The sequence below is a fragment of the Merops nubicus genome, unplaced genomic scaffold (assembly GCF_000691845.1).
Source record: "Merops nubicus isolate BGI_N331 unplaced genomic scaffold, ASM69184v1 scaffold4664, whole genome shotgun sequence".
Classification (NCBI taxonomy): domain Eukaryota; kingdom Metazoa; phylum Chordata; class Aves; order Coraciiformes; family Meropidae; genus Merops; species Merops nubicus.
In genome coordinates this window covers 94,144-121,146 of record NW_008602146.1, presented here as the reverse complement: position 1 = coordinate 121,146, position 27,003 = coordinate 94,144, and the positions used below count along the sequence as shown (strand labels likewise).

Sequence of the window (27,003 nt, the reverse complement as noted above, 5' to 3'; positions counted from 1 at the left end):
TATATATATATATCCTGTGTATACACAAGAATGTGTAGGAATTGCTCATCCATAGCAATCAGCAGAAAGCAAGAAGAAAGGAAATCCAGCTAAAATAGACTTCTTGAAGAAATTACACTGGCTAGGACCTCAGCTACCTCATCTGCCTCGTAGCAGCAATGATGCTAAGAGGAAAGTCTTGCTCTGGTGAAAGTGCTGCCTCAGGCTCATTGTTAATCTATTAGAGCAAGTGTACCTTCTAGGTTTGCCCCCAAATTACTCTGGCAGACCTTCTGTGGGCTTGGAGATGGAAATCTAACCCTTGCTAAGTAGGAAGGCAGACAAACCCAGGGAGTCTACCAGGCATCACCATGACCACACTGCTGTTGAGATTCCCCCTTCATGCAAACCTCACCTTGTGAGCAAGTTACCTGAGTCTGCTGAGAGGCTTGGAGAGACGTCTGCAAACTGTGGGCACTTCCATAATATAGACCATCTACAATGACAATATTTAGTTCCTGGGAATGTGCTCAGCCTCCTAGAGCCGTGTAGTGCCAGGACATGGAGAAAAAAATCCCATTTCTTTACCAATCTCTGCTCAGATTACACCCTGCAGCATGAATGTGATTATCCTCACACCATTATCTGAGCGTGCATAGCTGCAAGTGTTAGCAATAGGGATTGGTTCCAGCCCCTCTGTTTTCATCCAGGCATTGCTTTCCCTCCACTCCCAAAGGCATTTGGACAGGGTGTTTTGGTCTCAGTCCATTTCTAGTTATTAAGGGTTATGTTTGCTCTTTGAAAAACTCCCCTCTTTTGTTATTTGTCTTTCTGTGGTACTGGATACCAAGACAACCTGTCTCGCTGTGAGAAAGAGAATGTGCTTTTGTGCCTGGACTGGATTGATTCCCACTTCTGTTGAAGAAAAAGGTGTGAGTGACCCTTCCAGCCTGAAATATCCCATGATTCTATGATCAGTTTTCATTACAATCACTATTATCTACACAGTTTCATAGAAGTCTCTTGCTCTGCTCCTTTCCAGGCTGAAGCAACTCTAAAGTAAACCGTATGTTACAACATAAACCATTTTTTACCTTCAACAAATGCCCTGTTTAGTGTTTGTAAGGCTGATACTCACATGCTACTTCCAAGAAGTGATCGTACTAGAGAGAAACAATTGCTAAAGTGACAAACTGAGTGACCCAAGAGCTCTTTTCTATCCATAATTTATATGAACATGAACATAAGCCTGAAAAAAAATTGAGAAGTACCCAGACAAGCTGACTGCTGCTATTAATTTTCCAGGACATTGAAGCATTTATCTAAGGGATTTCATTAAGCTTTCCTACCCATGTCTGCACTTATAAATATTTCTGTTGCCCAGAGGTCTTGGCAATAACAGTAGTGTAGCTAAAATTGCCTTAAATCTGTGGCAGGTTAGACAGACACTCCTTGGTAATGCACTAAGCTGCTGGGAGGGAACTGGTGCTGGATGGCCCCAACAAAGATGAAATTCCTTTTACCACTTGGTTGCAGTGGCTCTCACCCATCCCTCACTGCTGGTGTAAAGGCTTCTGTGGGTCCAGAGGAGGGCACGAAGAAGATGGTCAAGGGGCAGGAGAATCTCTGCTGTGAGGACTGAGACAGTTGGAGTGGTTCAGCCTGGAGAAGAGAAGACTCTGGAGAGACCTTATTGCAGCCTGTCTGTACTTACAGAGGGCCTACAGGAAAGATGGAGAAGGACTCCTCACCAAAAACTGTAGTGATAGGATGAGGGGTAACAGTTTTAAACTGAAAGAGGGTAGATTTAGGCTAGATATTAAGAAGAAATTCTTTACTGTGAGGATGGTGAAACACACAGCTTGCCCAGAGAAGCTGGGGATGCCCCATCCCTGGAAGTGTTCAAGGCCAGGTTTGGCTTTGAGCAACCTGGTCTAGTTGAACATGTCCCTGCCCATGGCTTGGGGTTTGGAACTAGATGAGTTTTAAGGTCCTTTCCAACTCAAACCATTCTATGATTCCATGATTTCCATGCAAAACTAGAGCTGAGGAAGCCTGTGTTCTTAACAGCTGGATGAAGACTGGTGGGAATGGTGTGGAAACAGGTAGTTTGTGTATCTGGGGACATGCATGTACTCTGCAGAGCGTGCTAACAAGATGACAAGAGCTCTCTTCAGCTAGAGATGTGATCCAGAGTGCCTCCAGCTAGCAAAGATGTGCCAGGACATCCCTGAAGAAGAGCAGAGCATCCTTGGGATATTAACATATTAAGATATTAAGCTTTTTTTCAAACAGCCCAAATGAGTTTTCAGCACCTTTTGCTGATCTTCTGCTGGCAGGAGACATCCCACACAATTAATAACACACAAACTGTGTGGTTCTCCTTGGTCACATTTTCATATCCTTATATCATCAGTCCCACCCATATAGACAAATGTGATGGTTTTTTTATAGGCCCCATAGTTTAGAGATGTCACTTGCCTGGCCATGTGGAGCAAAACTACAATCCCTCTCTTGAGGGGCTGGAGATGCCTTGGTCTCTTTTAGAGATTTTTGGTTGAGCTACCCTGATGTGAAGTCAGCTTTACTTTAAAATACAAATAGCCCTGGTCCGTTTTCCCACCTACTAAAATTGAATGTTTGGCTTAAAATAGTGGAAGACAGATCAGTTCGGGATTCCCTGGGGTCTTGGAAGGGGTATGGCACTGATAGACAGACACGCTGGTAACCCAGGTGCATTGCCCCACACGTTGGGTGTCTCTCTGTGATGGGGAACAGGGCCAGGCTCTAAGGTTTTCTGTGTGACTCAGCTGTGTTCCTGTCAGATATTTTAGTCAGCAGCACCTCTACTAGCTTTTTTTTTTTTTTTCCCCTGAGCAAACAAGGCTCATGCTTGTTACTAACTAAACACATGAAGGTTTCAAGCTTAGCTGAACACACTTGCCCAGACACCCACTCTGCTATGACAACTGCAAGTAAAACATCCCCTGAGCAAACACCTCTATGCAGGGAGCCTTATCTTCAATTTCCCAGCCCACACACGATACACAAAGCTGCACCAGAGGACCTGCATCACCAGGAGGCTGGGGGAAGAGTCCAACATCACCTCAGCAAGATGAGCTTGAACCACGTGGCCAAATGCTCCAGCCCTCCTGATGCTGTGTAGATGCTCTGCTGAACAGGAGCAGAGGTACTCAATTAATCAGATTTAAGCCTGATGAATTCTGCCTTTAAAAGGTGGTTAGTGCCATGTTCATTCTTGAGCATGCCAAAACTCTCTGCACTGAGTAAAGTGTTGGAAAGAAATAGGAGAGTGTTAGGAAGTGGACTGGGGTTTTTTTTGGCTTACAGAAGTGCTGGTGTCAAGCTGGGGTTACAGTGTTAGCTGTTTCTGCTGAAGAAAACATAAGATTTCACCTTTTTAGTGCAATCAGAGCACGCAGTGCAGCACTCTGTACAGCTCACAGCCTTTTTGCATCTCTCTCCAATGCAAGGCCACCTCTGGAGAGGCAGATGTCATCACGTGTCCCTTTTGTGCCAGCAGCAGACAACCCAGCTCCAGTTCCAAAGCCATGGGGTTGCACCAGTGTGACACAGAGCCATGGGCTAAGAAGCCCACTTCTCAGTTTACCAGCTCAAGACCTGGTACCCCTCCCATCTCACCACCCTCACAATAAAGAATTTCATCCTAAAATCAAACCTAAATCCATCCTCTTTCAGCTTAAAACTGTTATGCCTCGCCGTATCACTACAATCCCTGACAAAGTGTCCCTCCTTATCTTTCTTATCAGGTCCCTTGAAGGACTGAGGGACCACCAGAAGGTCCCCCTGGAGCCTTCTCCTCTCAGCTGCCCCAGCCCAACTCTCTCCTGCTGGGCTCCCAGCAGAGGGGTTCCCCCCTCGGGGCATTGCTGGGGCTCCTCTGGCCCCGCTCCAGCAGGTCCCTGGCTCTGCTGTGCTGAGGACTCCAGAGCTGCCCCAGCACTGCAGGGGGGTCTCCCCAGAGCTGGCAGAGGGGCAGGATCCCCTCCCTGCCCTGTGCCCATGCTGCTGGGGGGGCAGCCCAGGCTGCTGGGGGCTCCTGGGCTGCGAGCACCCAGGGCCAGCTCCTGGCCAGCTCCTCACCTGCCAATCCATCCTCATCCACAAAATCATCTTCCCATCACAGGCACTTCCCAAGACAAGTGTGTGCATGTTGATTTGTCTGCCTTTCATTATGCAGTTACTGGTCCCTTCCAACCCTGACAGATTCTGATCTGTTTTAGCAGAGGACTTTAGAGCCCTAATGGCTCAATGGTTGGACTTGATGATCTTGGAGGTCCCTTCCAACCTAAAGGATTCTATGATTCTATGATTCTATGTATTCCTGTTGAATAACATATAAATTAAATAATTTACTTTTCCACAAAATGTGTGTTTTGCAGGAATTGCACCTTTGGTTTCATGCGATGTCCACAGTTCCTCTTGGAGCTGATGCAGGACTTCACAATTCATATTTTTGTACACAGTGCTTATCTCTAAAGTCACTGAGGAACAGGTTAAATGAAACTTCTAGAGATGACAAAGGATGGTTTCCCTGGCTACACAGTGTTCTCCTTTCCTCTGCTCTGCTAAATACATTATAGTAACACCAGGAGCCCAGGTCTGAATCTATAAAGTCAGTGGGGGTTTATCTTTGTGTTTGGGAGCATGATCAAAGACCCAAGTGCTTCTTGACTTGATACTAGAATCTATTATCATTCCACTTCAAAAAAATGGCAAAGTTACAGTACCTGTCCCCATTTTTTTCCAGCTGCATCTCCTCGGTGTTCCCATTGGATCCAAAGACAGTCATGAAAATACTGGCGTCGGTCCCGCCGCTTTCGACGTCTCCAGTCACAACCGTGACTTCGTAGAGGATCTGGTGAGGGTTTCAAACAATCAGAATGTCTCATCCAAAGAGCCTGGATAACCCACACAGAAGCTTGGCCAACAGGCTTTGCAGGAGATCTACTACTTTGCCAGAGATTGTTACACCACAGCTTCTCGGTTTCTCTGCACCCTGTGGTTCTCAGAGGCAAAGTTAGATTGCAGCTTGCTACAGGATCTTCCTCTTTGCATAATCTGCAACTTTTTTTGGAGATTTTCTCATCCTAGATAGACTCAGAGAGAGACATATTCATCCTAAGAACCAACCCACCCATCCTGAGGAGCAACCTGGTAAACCTTTCCTCTATGGAAGTCACATCAGTGGGTGGGTCTCCACCCCTCTGCCACTCTTGCCTCCTCCCAGCCACCTCCCAGCACTCCAGACCTCCATAACTGTACCAAACTTTCACCATTTTAAAAGAACATCTCCCAAAGGCACAGTTGTTTCTTTGCTTTGACTGCAAAATGTGGTTGGTGTCCATTTGGTTCAACACTGCCAGTAGTTTTGAAATCTGTACATGCAAATGCTTTCTACAGCAGAGAAATACAGCTGTTCTATTACCCAGTGGGACACACACTGCTGCACTGAATGCAGAGTATTCCCAGATTTCATACATTAAATGTGTGTCAATTTGTGGATAGATATTTTGCATCATTCTCACCTTATTAGCCCAACTTTGTTCTTTCCTTCTGACAACGTGAATAATAAAATTCAGAATAAAATAGTCCAAAAGTGTGCAAGTCCCAGGGGTTGTCAGTGGTTGTCACTTTTAGGCTACTTAAATGCTTTCAAGATCATACCTATGGTAACAAGACCTCTGGATTTAAGAGGTGGAAGAATATCAAGAAATAGCCCAAACAGAATATATTTAAAATAATGCACTGGTAGGCAAGTTTTATTGGCCTGAACTGTGATTGCCACATAAATAGTGCAAAGGAATAACATCACAGAGAAATTATTTTTCATGTTTGCTGAATCCTGAGTAACCTGTCCATCTTGTATTCACCTACACACATTTTAAATCATAGCAGAATGTCATATTTGCTATAGGCAGAAAAAAAAACCAAACTCCTTTATGTGTGTATGAAAGGTTTTTAATGACTGTGGTGAACTTCGACTAATTTCTTTATGTATAGGAAGGCAAATACTCAATTTAAAGCACAAAAAGGGAATATTAAGCCAAGAAGAAAATGAAACTGAAATAGCTATTATTTGTACTACAATACTACTACTATTTCAATTCTAAATTGAAATATAGCTGTGCAAGAACCAAGCAAAAGCAAAACATAAACCCATTAACATTCCTAAATAAGTTAAATGTATCAGTCTTCTTTGACCTCTAAAAAAAACCAAAAGAAATGAAAAGAAACTTAGTTTCTCACTACAGCTGGAACAATCCCAAATTCCCTCAACTAGGAGACCAATCAGAAAGTCAAACGTGCATTTCTGATTTCATGTCTTAAGCATCTCCCCTGATTTTTTAAAGAAAAAAACTTTCAGCAAGTTTCTGGCCCAGTATCATAGAAAAAAAAAATTAGTTAGGTGTACCCATCTTTGTGGAAATAAATATTCAGGACTGGTCTTTTAAAGGAATACTGAACATAAGTCTTCATTAACACCCACTTGAATCTATGAGCAAGTCATCAGCTCACAGAGAGGAGTTTGGAAACCTCATCCAGGAGGTTAAACAACTGATAGAAAGTTTTAAAGAGATTAGGTTTTAACCTTGTTACTCAGTCTGAGGGAGGTGGTTTTTTTTTCCCCTATTAGGTCAATTCTACCACTGAAACCTGCCTTGAGTTGTTAAATCCTTCACAGATGCTGAAAATGTTATCACATTTTTGTGTGTCTGGAGAACAAGGAAATTTTCAGGAGAATATCTTGTGAATCAAGAGCGGCGTAAAGAAAAATTAATGTACTCTGAAAATTTAACCTCATTGTAAATAGGAACACACCTCTATAAATTGCCATACAGGTATTAAACACAGTATTATGGTCCCATCCATCCAGACTCTTATTTCTGTTATAAATCTTGCATCCAAAATCAGCATAACTCAGTTTTCCAATGTGTGCTTTGTTCAAATATGACACAGCACACATTACTTCAAATTTCATATGAGTGGCTGAAAAGGCTATACAGTTTTTTTTCATTGCTTATTCAACTTCAGTCAGTTATTCATGTCAAAGATCAAGCTTACAAATGTCTCTGTGTTTCAGCAACTTCCAATTATTATTAGTTTCTAACTGAATTCAGTTTCTCTGTCCCATATTAGAAAAGCTGATGTGTAGCCACGCTATGCATAGGTTAAAATATCTCCAGTACTCTAATTTGATGAGTTAGAGGTATCCCCTCAAAGAAAGTACCATGGATTTAGATTCCACTGCTCACCTTGAGGCTGCCCCACTCTGTGGGTACCTGGTGATGCAGTGGTGCTCCAGGTGTGGCCACAAAAGGAGGACATGCTGCTGGGCTGTGTCCTACCTGCTCTGTCCCTCTCCCTATGCCATGGCTGCATCCTTTATTAAACAGTGCTCTCAGTGGTAATGAGGCTAAATAATTCTTAAAGTTTTTGCTGAAGAAATAACAAAGAAAGCCTCCAGCAAAGAAAAGGCTCAAACCACATGCAGAATTCAAAGTACAAGAACTGCTGACACACAACCTATATCAGCACAGGTCCATGCAACAGCTATAGATAAAAGATGAGCCTGGAGACTACCTTGAGGCCAATGTTAATGCAGTCTGCATCCAGGATGTTGAGGATTCGAGAGGTGAGTCCATCACCTTTGTCTCTGGCCAGCCAGCACTTACAGACAAAGTTATACATGACGCCTTTGGTGGGCACGACGATGGTGATCTCCTCCACTAGCCAGCAGCTTTCAGGGGTAGCACCATCATGCCCCACCTGTGAGAGTCAGTGAGAGAACAGCTGCTGGTTAAAGGCACTTTCTTCAGAGGAGAAACTCTGGTTGGGTGTTTTAGCAGTGCTGAAGGACTGAGAGTGTTGGCCGTATACACTGACAGGCAAAGCAGTGGAATGGAATAAGCTGTGATACAACTCATACCTTTGTTGCCCAAAAGGCAAGACACCAGTGCACATAAGAGCTGGCATGGGCAAGGAAGCTCAGGTACCTGCTCCTGAGCATGAGGGCAGGCAGGGCAATGGCAGTTCTGAAAGTAAGCAAGTGGAACATGAAATATGTAGTTTGCACTGACCTATGTGAACACGTACACTCTCTTGCCACTCTGCCTCTGCTCTGTTGCCCTCTGTCTGCTGGTTTGCTGATCTTTGCAGACCCGTTTCTCCCTTTCCACTCCTCTAGCAACACTTAGAAGTGATGGCCCAAAGCTTCATAGCCAAGATGAAGGAGGCAGCTAGGTAAACACCCACACACATTATTCAAGCACGCCCTCCCTCACAAAACCACAGCAAGGTCAGCTATACTTATCAGGCTGTTTTTCTGCTTCCAGTGTTTTTAAACTGCAAAAGCTCTGTGTTTATATAGGAGCCAACAGATGGTGTACATCTGTAGCTGGTTGGTTTTAAGGACCACCTTCTCCCCAAGCTCTAGAGTGGTACCTCCTGGTGAGCAGGAAGTCATGGAAGAGTGGCAGGAAGTCTGCATGGATGAACAAGGGTCTCCTGACAAGGCTTAAATGGAAAAAGGAAGAATGCTGGAGGTAACAGCAGGGAGGAGAGACCTGAAGAAATACAGACACATAGCCTGAGTGTGAAGGCGTGAGTCTAGGAAAGGCAAAGCCCAGCTAGAGCTGAGTTTGGCAAGGGTCACAAAGAGCAACAAGCAATGCTCCTACAGATGTATCAGCAGCAAAGGATGCTGATGGTGCAAACTTCTCCAAGAAACTGCATGTGTCCCTCTTAAAGAACATGGACAATTCATCCCGGGGCAGAGTTATAAGCATAATTATGTATCCCAGATGATGTACAAAACTCAGTCAGCTAGTCATTCCAATGAGCTATCTGTAAATAAAAGGTTGAATAAAAGATCTACCTACAGTTCATTATCTTCAGAGCAAGTGTTGTTTATGTCATTACTAGGAAAATTAAGTCCTTAGCTCTTGGGGTTTTCTGGTTTTAAATTATTAGGATATTTAGAGTTGCTCAGAAAATAGTTTTTAATAACAGATTCATCTAGGGTGATATATCTGTGGTGTCTTTTTTCCCCAAAACACAAGTGATCTCTTTTCTCTGTCTGAGCCATCACTGCTATTAGGAGTATTATTACTATACTAATGTCTGTGCAGCTGCAGAAAATTAGAGCTAACCACTGGGGAAATTCAAGCCTACAATGGATGCATTAATTCTCAGATTCCTGGGGTGTGAGGTGAATGGGAATATAACACTTGCCTTCTCATTCCATCTCTGCCAATTTGGCTGCCCCTCTCCAAACCCAAAGTCCCTCTGAGAGTCTGCACACAGCCTCTCAAGACCTGTTGCAGGATGGCACAGAAGAGGCAATGGGGAAAGTTGAGGCTAGTGGCTCTGCAGTGAAGCAGGGACAAAGCAGCCATAGGGCAAATCCCAGTGAGAATGGAATAAATCCCATTAAAGTCTGCTGCACTTTTGCATTCATTACAGGCCCTTCCTAAAGTGTCATTCCAAGACATTGCTGGGCACCAAATTTTCATAGCAAGCCTTAACTTCTTTGGTATCAGTGACTGGCCAGAAGAAAGCACCCTGCACATCCAGCTGCCTTGGAGAACTTGCACACAGGCAGACTTCCAAGGGCTACAAGAACAATGTTGTAAAGTCTGGGATAAATTCATCGAGTGCTGAGTTGTCCTTATGGCTGCATTTTTAGAGCAGAACAGTCCTTCAATTCCAAACAAATCTTTAGATAAATGATGCCAGTAGAAAGATCCAAAGCCACAGACACATCGGTAGTGTAGTCTGCATGTCCACCACAATATCACAAGTTGCATGGGCTGAGATGTTTGAACAAAGTTAGAATGACAGAATTTCAGAGGAAAGAAAATTGGGCTGTTTGAAAACCTTTGTAACGACTTCCTACTGTCTTTGATGCTGGGTACTTCACACTAGCAAGACTAAGAAGGACAATTTGCACTGAGCAGCTCGAAATCACATTGAAACTAAATGCAACAACAGGGGGAAAAATGGGATTCAACTTGAGTGGTAAATAGAAGGAAAAGACAATAAATAAATAAATAAATAAATAAATAAATAAATAAATGTAAAATATAAATAAAATTCCTGCTTATTCTGGAAGGTGGAGAGGATAGCAGAGAGACTTCCAGGATCAGGTCCCTAGTCAAGGGACCATACTTGCAACACTTGTGCCCTTGGCTTTACTCTGTGCTTGTGATGGAGAAAGGCTCAGAAACAGAAGTGGTTTAGATCAATGCAGGACTCTTCTGGACCTACCTGTGTCTCTCTGCAGTAACAGTAGTCTAGGAACAGAGATACTTTAATTCATTAGGAAAAGAAATATTTAAACTTGTTTTAAGAAGACAGCGTAAAGTGCCTATACTGAATAACTTGGATTATTTATTTTCATGTCAGTGTGTCTATTAAAGTACACCGGCAGTAAATATTGTATCTGTGGGCTTACAAGACAAGTATAAATGGCCCCTTTCTAAATTACTTCACGTTCCACTGTTTCTGCTTTCACCAGAGTACGTTTTCAGTGGGAGAACAATACCAAACTAAATGTGGTGTCATGCTGCGAATCCTACGATCCTACTAAATCCTGCAGTCTCCTGCCTGGGTAATACAGAGGGCTTCTGGAAACTTAATCCCCATGCCATGCTATGTTCACACAGCAACTTATATTCAGAACTTCTTGCCTTCTTCCAGAAGCAGCCAAATGCCAAATCTGAGAACAAACTGTTCCTCACTTTTCCTAAGTAGACAACTAGCAATTTTCTGCAATGTCCCTGAACACTACAATTTTCCACAAGGAAAATATGGACTGATTCCATGGCAACCACAGCAGACTGGCACGTTGATGTCATTGCTGGGATGTGGATCAACAAGAGACCTTCCAAGCAGAGGGCACTGCATGAAGGAAGGCAGAAGGCCAGGAGCAGATGGCTTCTCCAGCCATGAGATGAAACTAAAATGGAAAAATGAGCAAGAGGTGAGGAAGCAGACTGGTGAGATCACTGAGGACAGGGGTGAAGGAGTGCAGAACATCAGTCAGCTTGAAAGCTCTACGTTATTTCTTCCTCTAACTCTCTGCATTCCATTCGCAACCTTTTGTTTTCCATTTGTAATAATTTTCAAATTTTTTCTTTTCCTTTCCTCTCTCTATTTCCAAGTGTTCTCTTGGTTTCTTCTCTTCTCTGCCCATTCCTCACCCTATTCACTGTCCCTTTCCCAGCAACTCTTTCTATTTCTTTTGTCATTCAGCTTCTTCTGCCTCCCTGACACTGAGGGGTTATACTGGCTTTTTCCTCCCTCTCCATCCCAGCCCATAGCTGCTTCCATGTGCACACAGTCTGGAATAGAAGGATTTATGCACTTCCTTCACTTGCAAAGTTTGACCTAGAGATGAGCTAGATAGCAAGTGCCACTAATACTTGTAATAGCCGAGCTCTTGAAGTGCATTAAGAAAATGGTTTGATAATAAACCCAAATCTAGCGCTGGGACTTCTCAAGTTGCCAGAATCTATTGCTTGAATGAAAGCTAATAGGAGTGCTTCAGTCTATCAGCTGCTGACAGGGCATACAACAGCAAAGATTTTTTAATTAATTAGGGTTTCTCTTTATACTTCTTTCACTCGTCTCCCTCTGAATACACAAGCATGCCAATCAACAGGCAAGGTTACTGCAACACAGGGCATGGGGTAAAAATAAAATTAAATAGATTCTTAAGGTCCTCAAATGCTGCTGGTTTCAGCTCTTGGGAGCAGGTATTCAGGAGATGGAACTGTCATAAGAAACAAGAATGATGTACACAAATGTGTTGGAAGATTCATGCGAATTTTAAGCTCAGTGATGGAAAGTCTATGCAAATTCTGTCTCCCTGAGCCACAGCTGGAAAAATGGCTTCTGTACCGAAATCTATTTGTGTATGTTACTTATGAACAATGATTTATTTCCTTCTCTAAGCCTGGGTCCTCCAAGCTGTAAAAACAATTTTCATGTTTAGCTAGGAAATTATACAAGATGTGTTTCTCACTGCAGGCACAATTTATGAAACCCAACTGGAAAAAGTGTAAAAATCAACTAGGAAAAAGACTGTTAGAAGACTGCATCCTGGGAACCTTCACTGCATCTGTCAAGATCAGGGTTTGACTAAGAAATAACGGTGCCTGAGGTGGGACAAAACTGGGGCATGTTGCAACTTCCTTATAACTCAAAATCATCTTCTCCCTCCCAAGGTCCTTGGTTATGTGAGATGTAAAGCATGCTTCTTTTCACATTCAGACACACATGAAATCTCATTAGCAGATCCCTGTTTACATCCCTTTCAGAGCCAAATGCCTTTCTTTCACTGCTAGGAATAACAGGAGTGTGTGCTTTCTTTGGCCATGTATTTCATACACTGCCAGAACTTGCGCTGCATTCACAAAGTACCTCCACTTTTTTGATCTCCCCAACATCTAGGCCCCAAACGGAGAACTTCTCTACGGAGCCATCTGCAAACTCATCTTTTCCTTCTGGGAGATCCAGCCACAGCCGTTCTGTCTGCACTTTCTGGGGACCCATGATGATGATGTACACTCGGCTGTCAGTGCTGGAGTCGTACTCTGTGCCCGTCGTGATGGTGATGTGGTACGGGATCACTGCGACAAACAGAGGTCTGGTCAGCAGAAAACACACATTTACATGAGACTTCATGAACCCAGGGACTCATCCCATCAGAGGAAGCAGCTGTGCATGCTAAAGAGGTTCACATCCCATTGAAGCCGTTCAGAGAAGGGGTAACACCATGCTGCATCAAGCTATAGCTGTGCACAGGAGGCTGCTTTCCCATACACACTTGGGGCTGAATTCTGCAAGGGTTAATTTCCCCAAACAGCCCTACTGGATACAAGGAGGTTTTAAGTCCAGATTTGTCCCTAATACATGACAGAATAACAAAGGGATTGAATCCATATTTACACCAAGAGACCTGCCTGAAGATGAGACTGAGTGCCTGAGTATTAAATAGGTTATTAGACCAAAGTGATCTTAAGCTCACCATTCAATAAAGACAAATAAATCTATGCTGACTGAATGTCCCAGTACAACTGCAAGTGTTTTCCTTTGTGTTTCATTCAAAGATTGCTGTGATCTATCGGGCAGCTCAGGGTTTCAGCATCTCTTTGCAAATCCAGGCAAACTGTGGTTTGGCCAATGATTTGACCCTAAACAACTCCATGATTCTATGAATAATCCTTGTATTAAAGGCACATCACTCAACAATTTTATACATTGTGTTATAATGCTGGTTTGGAAAAAACCTTCAGGCCAAAGCTTGAGACTAAGCAGGTTTTTCTGTTGCTTTCAGAAATTTCAGTTCAGCTGGTAAAAGGAGGGAAGTGCCAGACTACTTTTCAAGTGCTTTCCAAAAGCTCATTTGGGTAAATCGAGCAGGCGGAGCAGAATTAGATGCTGAATATTCGTTTGATTTCTCAGAACATTTTCATAGGGCTGTTCAAACTATTCTGATAAGACTCAAAGCTCTGAAACTTGCCTCGTCATGGACTTGAAACTCAGTCTGGCTTCATCATCTTTTTTTTTTTTGGTTATTTATTTTATTTTAGAAGAGGTTTATAAACCTTGACAAAAACCTTGGTTTGCTTTCAAGTCCTCTAGGATTGACATCTAATTTTTGTTTATGGTGACTAACAACATTTTTGGAGTGGGGGTTGTACTAGAAACTTACATCAAGCTCAGAATATAAGTGCAGTATCAGGGAAGGCTTGAACACACACTGACCAAACCTCTTCTCACCTCTGGATGGAGAAGAATACGAAGAGGTTCGTTCAGCTGCAGTTTGAGGATTTTATGTACTAACAGAAAATCAGCTGATGATTAGGCAAAACTTATTCTCCTCTTTATGATATCATTTACAATTCAGTGTGCACATCAGCATAATGATACGCAATGCATTCTTCACAAAATAACCACTGGAGCTGCTGCTATTAGCAGAAGAAAGGTTTTAGCTGTATGCAAGATAGATTTTACAAGAATATGCTGAGCGATCGTGTTTGGAACAACTCTAGACTCCTCTTTTAAATAAAGTTTGTTTTGAATAGGGACAAAATTTTCTTTTATGCAGTTCTCCTGTGACAGACTAAGTTCACAGAACTACAGGCATTTCCAGCTGATGGTTCATCCCCAAGCCAAAGTACCAGAAACACCTATATAAAGAATGAGAACTATGAGAAAGTGTTATAATTTCCCACTTTAAGTAATGGATACAGAATCACAGAGTAACGTGCTGCCAGACAGCAGGAAAACACTGCAGTTCTTTCCTTTAAAAACTAGAAAAGTGATTCTTTCATTTGTTTCTCTCCTCTGTCTATGGTCTCCCTCTGTCCCTGGGACTCCATAGTTCCACCTCAAATTTGTGAGAATGCAAAACCTGAGGTACACAGCCACAGCAGGACACCACAGGTGCTCCAGCCCATCTTCCTTTGTCCCCTGCTTCCCTGAGTCTGTTTCACAGAGTTCAGGCTGTTTGGGGGCATATGTTCCCCTTCACCCAGGTTTCATTAGGGATGTAGACCACATCATCTCCAGCACTGCCTTCCAGCGTGGAGCAGGTTTCCCAACTCAGAACCAAGCAGGTACCTAGTCAAAATGATCTTTCTCTGTGCTCCATTCTCACATCACCTCCTGCCCCTCAAAGGTATTCACCATCTTGAGTGTGATGGAGTCAGAACTAGGCTGCTCAAATTGCCACTCCCTTTCCCAGTCAACTCCCAATACCACTTCCCCTAATCAGCTAAGGGTTGGCTCGTTATCCAGCTCAGGAGGTGTCTGTCTGGCTCAGAGTCCGCCTTATCTGACATTCCTTCAAGACACAGTTTCCTTAATGAGGCCATTAAGGCACTGCTAAAGAGATAGTGGTGATGATAATCTCCAGAACTCACAGAAGAAAGACCACCCCTGCACAATGCCAATGATGGGAACTATCCTCGCTCTGCTGGAGAGGGGTTCTCCTGGGAGATGTTGATGTTTCACCCATTATTTGTGGAACTACACGAAATGCCAATATGGCAGCTGTTATCCATTGTCTCACCACAGAATTAATATCAGAAGGAACATGGGAAATCTCTTGGTTTTTGTTTGAGCACAATATGGGATTACAAAAGAAGGGTTGCCCCAAGACACATGGGTTGCAGACCAGGTTAAGCAATGTGCAGCATTAGGTCTGCTTCACAGCTTAAAAGCATGGGACGTGCAACTCAGATATCACACCACAACAGACTACTGGGCATCAGCTGAGCTGCAGTAATCATTTGTGTGAGTTCCCTTGGACCATGTCAGTGAAAGCTATCTTAAACTCCTAAGACAAATTACACCATTTTACGCTTGGCTTACACGGAAGTTCAAGATAAGTTTAATTATTTTGCACTTGCTGTGGACAAAGAGCACTACACACAGACAGCAACTGTGACTCAGCTGCTGCCCTGTTCGTTGTTAAAACACAGTATCTGAACCATACATTGAAAATCTTAACCCAAAGCTAAGAGACTCCATGTAGGATGACAATGAGCTGTAGGTGCTATTTAGATGATAAGCCATTGTCCTGGAACACAGAGATGATTCATCAAAAGGTATATAAATACTGAGTTGCCTGCTCCAAGTTGCCTTTCACTGTAAAGAGCTCTGGATCATTTGAAGGACACTTAAGTCAAAATTATACACAACTTGCATAAATTTTCCCCTTAACTCTATCAGACTCCAGTGTTCAGTGGGCAGTGTCACTTCTCCCCAGCTCTGAAGTGCTGTCTGCAAGGAGTAATAGTTTTAAACTGAAAGAGGGGAGATTTTAGACTAGATAGAAGGAAGGAAGAGATTTTTCACGCTGAGGGTGGTGAGCCCTTGGCCCAGGCTGCCCAGAGAGGTGGTCGCTGCCTCATCCCTGGCACCATCCCAGGTGAGGTTGGCCGGGGCTCTGAGCACCTTGCTCTAGCTGCAGATGTCCCTGCTCCCTGCAGGGGGGTTGGACTGAGTGACCTTGAAAGGTCCTTTCCAACCTAAACCATTCAGTGATTGTATAATTCAGGTCAGCAGGTTTCTTTCTGAAGAGGCCCTACGGACATTGTTGACTAGCTCCTTTTCCACATCTGATGGTTGTGGATGGACTCATCTAACTTCAGGCATCTAAGGGACATGATCTGTTATTGCAGTTGCTCTTAGAGGCCTCCTGCGCGTTTTACCTCACCATGACATAAACCAGCTTGAATAACCACCTACCTAACAATACTGTCACACTGTCCAAAGCACCACACTGTTCAGAGAACGTACATCTGCTGGCAATGGAAAGGTTAATTCTGACAAGCTACAGCATCAGAACTTTCCACAGGAGAGAAAGAAGAGGGCTGGAAACACCAAAGTTACTGTGAACTTCATAGCTTATTCCACTGTCAGGGTTGGAGAGCGATAGGAAAAGCAACAAACAGAAACACAAGCCCTGGTTCAGCCTTTCCCAAGGCAGTCACAACACAAGGTGAGGAGAAGCAAATTGCTGTTCTGCTGCTTCTTGCTTCCACCAGGACAAACGCAGCTGCTCAAGCACTGAAAATCAAGAGCACACGCATGCCTGCAATCAAACATAGTGCTCACTCACGTGATCCTTCTTCTGCTGCCTTGACCAAGCTGGATTTTTTTGTCTCCTTCAGGTTTGCATTGCTATCCTGACTCGACAGGCTGAGAGATGAGCCATCCAGGCTGTTCCGCTCGCCCTCGTAGCTCTAGTTGGAAGGCATGTACAGGAGGGTAATGAGGTTGAGGGTTCAACAGTTGTCAGCTGTTCCCATGCGCCTCCAATAACAACACGAGACGAAATCCTGGTAGTTCCCCAGGTAGCTTTTTGCTCAGTGTAGCTCAAAGAAAAGTGATTTGTAATTTACTGCAAGTCATTCATTTGCTTCATTGATAGCCTTGACAAGCCATTTTGGATGTGTGTTACAATAAAAGAAAATATAATGGACCTAACAGACTTTAACAGTGTGTTGTGACTTTTTCTCTGCTCCCTGTGTGAGCAACAGCCACAGAAAATTCAGGTGGATGGAGTGGTGCAGAATTGGTTACCAGGGCACACACTGGTGTCAGAGCCATGTACCTGGTACAGAGGTAGAGTACTGCTGGATGATACGAAGCACCTATGGTACTGAAGGGGTTAATGCAGATGTGTTCAGTTGTCATTGTCCAATAATTGTGGGGCTTTTACCACACAGTCACATAATATTAAAAAAAAAGCGCTATTAGCTTTTCCTCATTATAAATTAATATGAGCAATGGTGTAAGTGTGACCACAAGCATTTATAGCATCTTCTGCTGCAGTTTTATGAGGGAGCATATGGCAACACTCATCCGTGGTGTAGCTCTTCTTACACCCATCCTGTTGTGCTCAGGATGAATCTGGCCCAATTTCATTGATGATAATTTTAGTGCTAACTGTCAATTAAAATGCCACTGTATTTTTGCAAAGTGGACTCCTTAAATACAATGGGCTTATAATGAGCTTCTTTATTATCTCACTGTACAGAAGCAAGAAAGGTCTATTAATCTTGTTTGCTAGTTTTAATTAGCACACGTACCTTGAATTCCAATTAGCTATATTAGCCTGATAAAGCAACAAAGAATGTGCAAGTAGAAAGGGCATTTCACTAAATAAAACATTTGGTGCTTTGAGCGTTAGCAATAAAGCCAGAGTTTTTATGTTTGGTAGTGGTGGAAGAAGGAGCTGAAAAGATAAACCCATCCAGTCTGGTGAGGGTGAAGTCAAAGGACCCCAAATTTTGGCTTAAGGACTTTGAATAGTGGGACTCATAACTAACCTATTTTGTGGGTCCAGCAAGCAGAGCAGCAGGGAAATACATCCTATTATGCACCAGCTAAACACTTTGACTTGCAGCTGAAGAGTTTTGCTTAACAATCCTTGAATCTTCTGTTGAAACTGCAAATTACAGAGCTAGTGATTCTGGGCCAAGAATGGCCATAATTTCAGCACTTATCTGAAAATCACAAGTCCATGTTGGACAAGCCAAAGAAAAACCCTGCGTCCCTAATGAGCTGTCTTGGACTTCAACCAGACAATCAATCTTTTTATTTTTATTCATAGCAAGGGGTTGGGATCACAGCTGTGAGCCCTACCTGCTCGTAAAGCGTGCGCTCTATCTTTTTGTCCTCTTTCTTTTTAGAGAGCCAGCGTTCACACAGGAAAATGAATGATTCCTCTGTGGTCTCATCCAGAATCTCTACTTTTTCCAGGAACCAGTCAGGACTGAACATGCTATTGTCGTGACGAATCTTGATCTTGTACAGAATGCCAAGGTCCACAGCCTGTAGGGTAAACGTATCCTCCTGCAAGGTGTTCAATAGCAGTGGCTACTGTTAACGAGCTCTCAACAGATCATCTACTGGACAAAAGCAAACAAAGACTACAGAGCAGAATATGTGTTTAAATTCCATCTCAGATGACAGTGTTTGGTTAAAAGCTCTGCAGCAGTCTACAGAGGCATAGCCACACACTCAGGCTGTTCTGCAGGGAAGCATTTTGAAGCCTGCTTCTGCTATGAGGGAAGCTGCACAAAATGTCACTTTTGCAACCAATTAGAATATTGAACTCCTGCAATTTTACATCCTGATTTTTCAGTCTTCAGTGAGACTTCTCTTACTAATCCAGTTAGATTTCTATGGGCAATCCAGATAACAGAGTTTTTGCTGTCATTATATGGGAGTATCTCCATATGAAACTGTGAATATGACTCATGGACTGACCAGAACTTGGAGATTTTTTGTCAAACACACATAGCCACAGTTTAGATCCCATCAATTTATCATGGTCTGTGGTGAATTACAGTATACATCATGTAGATGCAAACCAGTTGCACAGAGGCTATGGGAATGAGAGGTCTCAGGTTTTGTGTGCTCTCAAATCTGCAATTATCACTTCAAGCCAGTTCATATGCACCAAGCTCATAATTTGCCCATCAATGACTTCACAGAAACATCTAACCCTTTGCTGCACTGTCTGTCATTCGTAATACCCAGCTGGCAATCCATACAAAGCATTTTAAGAGGTAATGGACAAGGTAAATGGAATCAATCAATTCATCCCTCACAGGAAAACTGAGCCTATGAAGGCAATCATGGAGTCCTTAGGTTAAAGACTGTGAAATGGAAAGCATTTATTAACTCGTTGCATTTCTACCTGTCCTCTTTCAAACTTGTTGAAGTTTGTTTCTGACTTGCTGAGTTTTCTCTCTCCTGTGTCCCCCAGATCTCCGTAGATATTTAGGAAAACATTAGCGTCTGTCCCAGCACCGTAGATATCTCCAGTGAACACACTGATCTTGTATGTGTGAACTGCAGAAAGAAACAGAGAGGTGATTTCTGGCCGGGTGAGTTACTAATATCTACCTTACATACTGAATTTAGCTAAGAAAATGATGGTTAAACTTTCTGCTTTTCACTTGGGTCTTGGAGGTTTAAAATCCCCTATGCGTTATCCTTCCAGGCGTCTATGATCCAGAGACTGGAGAATTACTGGGCTGAAATTTTCTGACTTTCCCCTTCTCCATCTAATCAAAGAATCGTTATGGTCATTACTGGATATGATGTCAACACAGCTGAGGGAACTCAACACCTTTTCATCCCAAGGATCAAGGGACCTACACCTGATAACAAGTGATTAGTTGTTGTGGATTCTTAATACTTTGTCTTACACAAACAAACTGCAGGGATTCAGATGTGCAATTACCTCCAGAGTTAATGGCACCTATCTCTATAAATTCCCTAAACAGAAAGAAAACAGGTTACTGGGTCCTTTTGCTGAGACAGTATTTAATTAAGGAAGTGTTGGAGCTGCATTGTATAAGCACCCTTTCTCTTTAGTTTGCTCAGTAATGATCCAATAAAACCTCAACAAATCTTTAATAATGTGCTTTACTAAACCTGTTAAATACTCCTATTTTGATCTTGCTACTATTTTCTCAGTTACACAGAAAAAACAAACAGTTACTGAAAGCATCCTCTCCAGGAAAATAATTTGGAACTGTACAAGTCTCTGATGACCCTAGAGAATGTTTCCTTGCAAATCCTGGGGCAAGACAAAATCAAACAAAAGTATAGGCACAAAGTTGTCGTTAGGATTCTTCTTTGTATCAACCAAAATAGCTATATTGTCTTTTTCCTCTGCAGCTCTCTCTCCCAGTAAAACTATTCTGCTTCATAGTCCATGAAAGATTTCCACTGATTTCTCTGAGAGATGGATGGTGACCATTCATCAGGCTAGGTACAATGCCAGGTGTTTTGGTTTGCCTCTTCACATTATGTCCTACAGAATTACAACTTTGTGTTTGCTAGAGAACCGCTACGTGAGTAATGAAGGAAGCAATGCCTAGACTCTAACTAGTCAATTCATACCTCTTTGGTTTTTGCCTGCCACTTCCGGAGACTTTCAGGACTGAGATGCAGTCTCGTACATAAAAGATGATCCTCAGAACACCAAAGATGATTTTCCTTTTGTGTTATTTACACCGCCTCAGTCCCCAATATGCACGTGGATTCAGAGATGCAGAAGATATAATTTGCATCCCAGATATGTCTAAAGCAGAGGTTCCCAAACTTGGCCCTAGCTCCCAGCCAAAAGAAACTTTTCCATCATAAAACAAAACAAAACAATTACAGAGATTGTAAAACTTGTTTTAAGACTTTGCCTTTATAAGGAAGAAAAGAGTCAACCAGGTTAGTTAACAAATGGTAGAAGTTAGTAAGTTAGAAGCAATGCCATGCAGGCATCTAGCAGTCATGCCACTTACTAATTGATATTATAATTGTCTTTGCCTCTGCAGGGGAAAAATCTCCCGTGAGCTATCATGCAGCCCCTAACAGGAAAAAGCACACCAGCCTCTGCTAAAGGCACTGTGCAAAGGCTCCAGCAAGGTACCTCTTCCCTTGGCAATGGAAAACACATTCCATATAAATTCCACCCTGACAATGGTGTATTGTAAATGTGAATCACGGGCTGAGAGAAAAGAGGCAGAGAGAGGAATTATTTTCTCTGTTGGATCATCTTCCTACCAGATGCAAAAACCAAGAATGAAGGTGGCATTTGATTTCAATTTGTTCTGCTCAGGATGTAGGAAGGTTCACATCTGCTCTCAAAGGCAGAAGAAGCATGAGGCAGGAGAAGGAGGTTCTAGAAGAAAATGAGTTAGGAACAGCTGGGCATACAGAGAACCAATGAATTTAGGATGAAACTCCAATTCTTGTTCAGATGCTTCAGCTTCCATGAGAATCAAATGTAAACACTTCATTCTACTCCTCAGAGGAACTTTAATGAGGTTGGGTTGGCTTCCTAGAGCCAAATTTTTAAAGTCCTGAAAAGCCATGGGAAAAACAACTTTGGGAAGAAAGGTGAGCATGAATCAGTCTGGCAAAGAAGGAAAGGAAAGGGCAGCGAGCACAGGACAGGTGAATTCGGGCAAAGAAGTAAAGATGTTTGCAAAGTCTGGAAGACAAGCTGAGAGAATTTTGTTAGATGTCAGACGAGATGTGCAAACTATGCCTGCGTGAAAAGGTGACAGAAAAATAATGTTATTATTGCACAGAAGTGCTTCAGATCTAAGAGAAGCCAAAGGACTGGCAGAGAAAGAAAGGTGGACAGTTGTATCAGTGCTGCATTTGCTTGAATCATACATCCACAAATTTTGTTCCAAAAAAAATATGATGAACCAGTCCCCACCTACTCCTAGGATTATATTACCTTCTAATGGGTCTTCAACTTCTTCCTCTATTTGCTTGAGTGTCCCGTCCTTCATGAGCTTTTCAGTAAAAATATCAGAAGGCACCAGTTCTCTGACAGTCTCGCCGTCATCCTCAGACTTTGCAAGCCATCTTTCACATGGAAATGTGACAGTTTCTGAGCCCTGAAGTAAACATGACAGAGATAGTTTCTTCAAAACAACAGGAACATGTTGGCATTTCCCCTTTGAAATTACTCTGACAAGAAGGCAAGGATTTTCAGCTCATGTATGTGTGCATGTGTAGGTAGATGCAGACCTGAAATACTGTGTAGAAAAGTATTTCCTTCAGAAGAGGACATCTGAGGACTTTGAGAAGAATCAGTGAACATGCAGCAGAGAACAGTATTCCCAATGGCTGCATGAGACTGGCTGTGTGATCCAGCAGGTCTCTGCTTTTTCACTTTTTGATCTTGCAAATTCCTACCAGGACTGCACTTTGCTGTGTTTTACTGACACTCTGCAATCCCTCTTCAACCCTTATTCAGGCAGCATTCTCTTTGAAGTCAGTAGAGTTTTTTTTCTAAGTCAATTCTTCAAGATTTTGACCTATAATTCTCTGACTCAAGCTGGTTTCCAGGCAATTCCCATACATGCATGAAGATGAGAAAAATAGTGATTTAATTTCTGATCTTTTTGTTTTGACTTCACTTTGGTGGAGACAAATACGATTTCTATCATCTAACAAACAAAAACAATAGAACATGTGTTTTCCACTTGGTAAACAAAATCAATCCCAGACTGCTCATTAAGAACAGACTCCCGAAAGGCCTCCAGGGTGGTGAGATGAGGGCAGCTTTCTGTGTGCTGGGCACCCCAGGCTGTGTCTCCATAAAGAAAGGGACATGAGACACCATGCAAGCTGCGGAGCCCACAAGTATGAACAGAAAACAAAAGGTAGTTTTATTTGCACAGTAACTAAATAAAGGAATTTTTTTTAATAGCCCTTTCCTTACTGACAACTTCATCTTTTCTCTCCTAAGTAGCACAGGGACTTTCTGACGTTTCCAGCACTCTGTGTGCCATCATTTTCGTGTATAACACACAAAGGAATACTGTCCCCCTTAATTACTCTTGTGCAATTATTTATCAAACAAGTAGAGTCCTTGCTTCATTATTTTTGCTATTATAATGCTAAAATATTAGTATATATTAAAAGAAGGGAAGAGCTCTGCCTGTAGCAGTATTGAATATTGTGATCAGTGGGTATTACTGTGCTGTACTGCCCTGAGCCACCAGATCCTGCCCTCCCTGCACTGGGGAGGAACAGCTTGGGCACCTAAGATCAGAGGGACACTCCAGTCACTGCTAACCTGGAATGAACCACCACGCACAGATCCCAGACAAGCTGATCTGCAGGAGCTAAACCCCTCCAAGGGTCCTGCACGATCAAGAGCCTTGAGTCTGCAGCAGAATTATCCTTTGAACCCACACAGCTCAGATCTTCCCCTGTCAATAAACCACCATTTGTCCTCCACTCTGCTGCTCCCTGCAGTGCTGCTGTGTAACCCCAGGCTGCCAATGTTTAACTCCAAAAGGCAGTTTGGAGCATGATTTGTACAAAATGGTGTCAAACAAAACTGGCAGCACGCTAGATGATTTCAAATCTTTTACTTTCAAGTGTTACTTGTGCTATACAAGCAAAATACAGCTTCTAATGACTGGCCACACCACTGCTTCTGCCTCCTTGTTTCTGAACTGGTTGTCTGACCACATAGCCTGTATTATCTCACTGTTTGCTGAGCTGATGAAGAGGGCTTATCTCCCCACCCACAGTCTGGGAAGAGAGGGCTTTCCAGAATGATGCTTCTGTGCTGAAACTCTCTCCTCCCAATAGAGATCTTACTTCAGCCGGGTCTCTTGATGAAGCTTTTAACTGCTTCTAAACATCATAATGTTGGCTGTACGTGTCATTGACAGGAACACTGTTTATTTGGTAATAGAGTATCTAGAGACTTGAGTGCCTGCACAGTGGGGCATAATATGCAGTTACTGCAAGAGTTAATTGTATCATGATTGTTAATCACCATGTCATTGCGACAGTTTTTCCTGGAGTTTCATTGTTAGTGATTGCATTAATATAGAAGTGACAGAAAGTGCACTCTTTTACCCCACCCATGGTAAAATTCTCCTGCAGCTCCTAACAGAATCTGTTTCATTAGAGCATGAGTCTGGCCCTAAGCTAGAGCAGGGTAGAATAGTGTGCAAAAGTCAATGATTTGCCCTTCTCCAGGTTGTAACAAATGAAATATAATTATCAGATATAATTGGCATGCCAAGACAGAGCTTTATTGGCACGCAACAATCCTAGTTTCTTACTCAAGTGCTTTCAATTTAATCTGAAAAGTTACTGACCTCATTTTTCTTTTGCAGCATTACAGATACATCTAGACACGTCTTAGCAGTCTAATCAGGTAGCACAGCTTTTAGAAGTGTTGGCAGCATATTGCTATCCTGTGGCAGGTCATAATATCCTGCGGCTGATCAGCAGCATCATGCAGCGCTCCGCTTTCTTCTTTTTTTTTTTTTTTCCCATGCCATAATCAAAAGATCAGCAGAACTGTAAATCTCTCCTTTTTTAAGCTGCTCGTGGTTTTCCTCCCTTCCTCCACCTCCCCGGGTTTCTCACCGTTTGTCCTTCAGCACTGCTGTAATGACTGCAGAGCCACGTACACTTGAGACCCTTGCTGGGGTAATGGAAGAGCACTCATCCTGGTGCTCTCAGGAACTCTCCCAAAGTGCTCAGTTAGCACTAGATGTAGAAAGAGGCAGCCTATGATCAGTGACAATATCTCTAAAGCCAAAATCATCTTGTTCATTGCCCTAGTGAAGCTGTACAAGGCAAGGGTTAGTCAACACACAGATAGAGGGTCTGTTAACAACAGACTGGGATGAAGGTGGCCATGGTGAACAATGAAAGGGCATTGGCTTCTGAAGAAGCTTGTACAGGAGGATACACACTTGAGCATGGTCAGTTGGGTTCAAGGCAGAATATTAGGTTGATAGTGAGACAAAGAGTAAAACATGCTCTGAAAATTTTGGAGGAAGCAAGACGAGAAGTAGGTTCACCATGAAAAGTGGGCCTGTGTGAACTTCATGAAGTTCAACAAGGTCAAATGTAAGGTCCTGTACATGGGTCAGAGCAACTCCAATATCCACCTCGTCCAGTGAGAGAAGTGCCTGCCCATGGCTGAGAGGTTGGGACTAGATGATCTTTAAGGTCCCTTCCAATCTCAATCATTCTATGGTTCTGTGACTGAGCAAGCCATGTTTACGCCAACACCTGATAATAGAAGTCACCTCAGGAGGGTATAGACCTGAGCATTGTGGTGGAGACAAAAGCTGACATGACTTCAAAATAAGGGGAGAAAGGAAAAGACAGAGGAGAGATCCCGGTTGTTCCCAAATACAGCTACTGCTCCGATTCTGAACTGCTCTTGAACAGGTGATTTTCTTCTGAATTTCCCTGCAGCCAGATTCATTCCTGTCCATACAGCCAGCATATAAAAGGAGGGCTGAGGAACCGTTTCCTATGTTCTATGATCAAGATTACCAGTCTGGCTGAACTGCCTTAATCCTGTTGACATGAGCAACCAGAAGTCCTAGGTCCTAACTTGACTTTTTTATATGAGTGATTCAAGGACTTGTACGGACAGGTTTTTCGCTTGTCTTAGTTGTGCTGGCTCCCTGCATTTATTCTTCCAGAATTAAGGGACTGATGAAATTATTTCTTGTCCACATTTAGCAACAATACTTTCTATTTTAAAATGGCATGTCCACTTCCTGCTTCCTTCCCTATGACTGTTCAAAACAAACCTTCATATGAAAATATGAAGCTTTGACCTCTCATGTCACCCCAAACCACCATCATCTAAGTGAGCTCTGGGCATTCTGGGATGTTCAGTGACTGTGGTGCTGTGCAGCACAGGGACATCTACTTAGTACTATAATTCGTTAGCTGTATTTGTACAGCAATGGACACAAACTCAGGAATATGCCCTCTCAGTCCAGAAAGCAAATTATGACAACGTTGCCTCCCAATCCAGCAGGCAGGTTGCTCCTGCACACAAAGATAACCAGTAGTGAAGACCTCCAAAAGGTTGAGGAGCAACATCACTGATTTGTTCCCATCTGTTGTCAGGAGTAAATAACTCTATTCTAGTCAAAAGGTACAATGAGAACACCATTTTTTTTAAAAAAAAGCAATGCTTGCAAAGTCTTAAAATCAACATTTGAAGAACAAGATGTAGTAATACATGTTTGCTGTTCCCAGATTCCCCAAGCTCTAGCAAGTTCATTAGTGTGCATTGTTCTTCAGGGAGTAATTTTTCAGTGTTAATCATGCTTTGCATGCAGGAGATGTGCCGTGGGAGATGGAAGTGGCTGTGAGTGGGAACATGTTGCAGAGGGCTGGGATTCACAGCCTACCTTTCCATTTGGCAACAGCCTCCGAATCGCCACACGGTCCAAATGCCATCCAGAGTTCAGTCCTCCACCCTTGTGTCCTATGCGAATCTTCTCAATAATGTCACCAACGTCCTCCAGCTACAAGAAAAAATAAAAAAAAAAAAAAAAAAAAAAAAAAGGGAAATAAATGAGAGAAAGATTATGTCATGAGCAACAGATGACTTTTGAGACGCTATTTCTTCAGCTTATTTCCTATTTTTCCAGCCTGTATGAAGTCCCAGGGTAGTAAATATTAGCACTGTTGCCAATTATGCCCTAACATTCATTTTACCTAAAGCGTTCCCCTGAACTTCTGTTCCAAATATGGAGAGAATCTTGCTCTACATGAATTACCCACTGTAGGAGGTAGATTTGGTTGCACAGCAGCAAGCGATCCTGCATCTCAGGCTTCTCAGTATGAGTGGGAATGAAGGCAATTTTTTAAAGATTGCAATGCTGCTGCATCTTGAATCTTTCTTTTTGTACCCTTTCACTTTGTGAGCACTTAGATGCACCATTATAGACTTACAGAATAGAATGATAGAATGGTTTGAGTTGGAAGAGATCTTAAAGATAATTTTTTAACAAGCCCCCTGCAGGGACACCTCTAGAACGGGTTCCTCAGAGCCACTTCCAACCTGGTCTTGAACACCTCCAGTGATGGAGCATCCACAATTTTTCTGGGCAGCCTGGGCCTGTGTTTCACCAGCCTTGTAGT

At 42.8% G+C, this 27,003-nt stretch overlaps 1 protein-coding gene across 1 annotated transcript in view; it reads right to left on the bottom strand.

The window, feature by feature from the left end:
• Positions 1 to 4,751: 4,751 nt before the first annotated feature.
• Positions 4,752 to 27,003, bottom strand: part of LOC103770954 (lipoxygenase homology domain-containing protein 1-like) — a gene marked incomplete at its 3' end in the record, with an annotated part of 94,111 nt that continues 71,859 nt past the window's right edge. The window contains exons 26-33 of the mRNA XM_008938231.1: positions 26,268 to 26,384; positions 21,803 to 21,965; positions 19,247 to 19,401; positions 18,187 to 18,396; positions 16,658 to 16,781; positions 12,448 to 12,656; positions 7,606 to 7,791; positions 4,752 to 4,879 (exon numbers count right to left, since the gene is read on the bottom strand). Of these exons, the coding sequence (XP_008936479.1) occupies positions 4,752 to 4,879; positions 7,606 to 7,791; positions 12,448 to 12,656; positions 16,658 to 16,781; positions 18,187 to 18,396; positions 19,247 to 19,401; positions 21,803 to 21,965; positions 26,268 to 26,384 (1,292 nt within the window). The remainder of the gene's footprint in view (positions 4,880 to 7,605; positions 7,792 to 12,447; positions 12,657 to 16,657; positions 16,782 to 18,186; positions 18,397 to 19,246; positions 19,402 to 21,802; positions 21,966 to 26,267; positions 26,385 to 27,003) is intronic.